General features: G+C 37.1%; 1 protein-coding gene across 1 annotated transcript; it reads left to right on the top strand.

Annotated features, from left to right (window-relative positions):
- Positions 1 to 6: 6 nt before the first annotated feature.
- On the top strand, positions 7 to 1560 carry LOC112465842 (the record flags this gene model as incomplete). The annotated part of the gene is made up of 3 exons (XM_025033595.1): positions 7 to 151; positions 465 to 1073; positions 1453 to 1560. Coding segments are annotated over exons 1-3 (843 nt in total), but the record flags the coding sequence as incomplete, so codon positions are not given.
- Between the last annotated feature and the right edge of the window lie 283 nt (positions 1561 to 1843).

Below are 1843 nucleotides of genomic sequence, written 5' to 3'. Positions count from 1 at the left end.
AATCCGTTACTATTGGTCCGTTTGTATGCTCTTGGGCATGTTCATGTTCCTAATGCTAAACTTGCATATGAGCTATATTCACAGACATAACTTAGTACTTATGATGAGATACATAGGCATAGGAACATCTGCAGTTGGAGCCATTCTCAAGGTACGAATCAGGGACTTACATTTCCGTAAATAATCAACAGGATTTGTAGTCAAACTAAAATCTTACAACGTCAACGATTTATTTAAGGTTTCTTTAAAAAACAAATTGAGTACATTTATTGAAACACGTAAAATGCGCCGCGTTAATATATCTTCTAATAAACGTCACTTCTTTGTAACGCTTCATATTTCGCAAAAAATTTTTTTATTTAAAATTTAAATGTGACAGATTAAAAATGGTAGTATTAAACAGTTTCTGTGCTACATTTTTGTCTCGTGTAGAGAAGAGGTATGCATGTCTGATCTTTTTTAAGGTGGGAACCTTCCTCTTCAATCGCCGATCTCTGATAAATTATCACCGGACGCTGAATGATCTTTTCGAGGAGGAGCTTGCGCGGAACGAGAAAACGCGAACGATAATGCTTTCGTTCCTGCCCACAATGTGCATCTTGGCGTACACATATTCTGCCATTATGATGGCATTAGTCTTGGCGTATTTTGTTCCTCCATATTTATTCATAATCCGCGATCTCCGTCATCTCCATTTAACTACGAATTACACCCTACCACTCAGTAGAAGATACGGGCACTTCTGGCCCGTTCCCGACAATTTTTTGTATCATTTTCATCTGCTCCTCGAGACGAGTCTAGCATCGCTCAGCAGCACAACGGCGGCCAGCGTTGATAGTGCCTTTGGCTTATATGTCTATCAATTTGCCTCGACGATGCACGCCATGACTTTCAGGCTCACGAATCCTTTGCCCACCGAGAAGTTTTCAGACGTTCTAAGGACGTGCGTGGAGAAGCATCAGAAGCTACTGCAATGCCGTGACACGCTGGAGCATAACTATGGGCATTTTGTCCTTTACCACGTTGTCTCCAACGCCGTGCTTCTTTGCTCACTGATATACGAGGCGATGACAGTACGTAGATACATTAATGTAAAATTGAATGTCGCAATGCTTAATCTATTGTATTATGCGTAGTTGAAATCCGCATGAGACAATAAATGTTACGGTAGTACAATTGATACCGTTGTGTTACGTCAATATAATACCAGAATTTGAACGTGTCTTGATTTATTTGGAGAACATTTGCGAGTAACAAATAAAGAAATCTCATAATTTTCTCGTGACCGTGCTACTTTAATATAACTAAAAGTAAAGTAAAATATTACCTAATATTTTTTAAATAAATTAGAAACAAAAATTGCGCAGGCTTGCAAGATTTTTCCGTGTGCAATGGTATAGCATTGCTTAAATATTTTATAATGTAATATTAATTGTTAAACCTTTGGAATAGTTCTCGAGCTTTAACGTTAGGAACTTAACCGAGTTTATGACATTCGCTTTAGTAAAACTGTTTCAACCGTTTATATACACATGGTACGGCACTGTCCTCACAAATGCGGTGAGTTTTAATGATTTGCTAAAACAATTATAATAACAATAGAATAAATAAATAAATTCGCCAGTACGTAGATGAAAATAATGAAATCCAAAATTAAGTGACCCAACTGGCCAGTTCACATATTTCGACTCACAACGTTTCGACCATAATTTGGTCGTTTTCAAGTCCTTTCCCCATATCTCACTTGAAAAAAACCAAATTATGGTCGAAACGTTGTGAGTCAAATATATATGAACTGGCCAATTGGGTCGCTTAATTTTAAATTTCATTAATTACAATAACT

The sequence above is a fragment of the Temnothorax curvispinosus genome, unplaced genomic scaffold (genome assembly GCF_003070985.1).
Source record: "Temnothorax curvispinosus isolate PA1 unplaced genomic scaffold, ASM307098v1 QBEX01015550.1, whole genome shotgun sequence".
Lineage (NCBI taxonomy): Eukaryota > Metazoa > Arthropoda > Insecta > Hymenoptera > Formicidae > Temnothorax > Temnothorax curvispinosus.
This window is presented reverse-complemented; position numbering and strand designations above follow the sequence as displayed.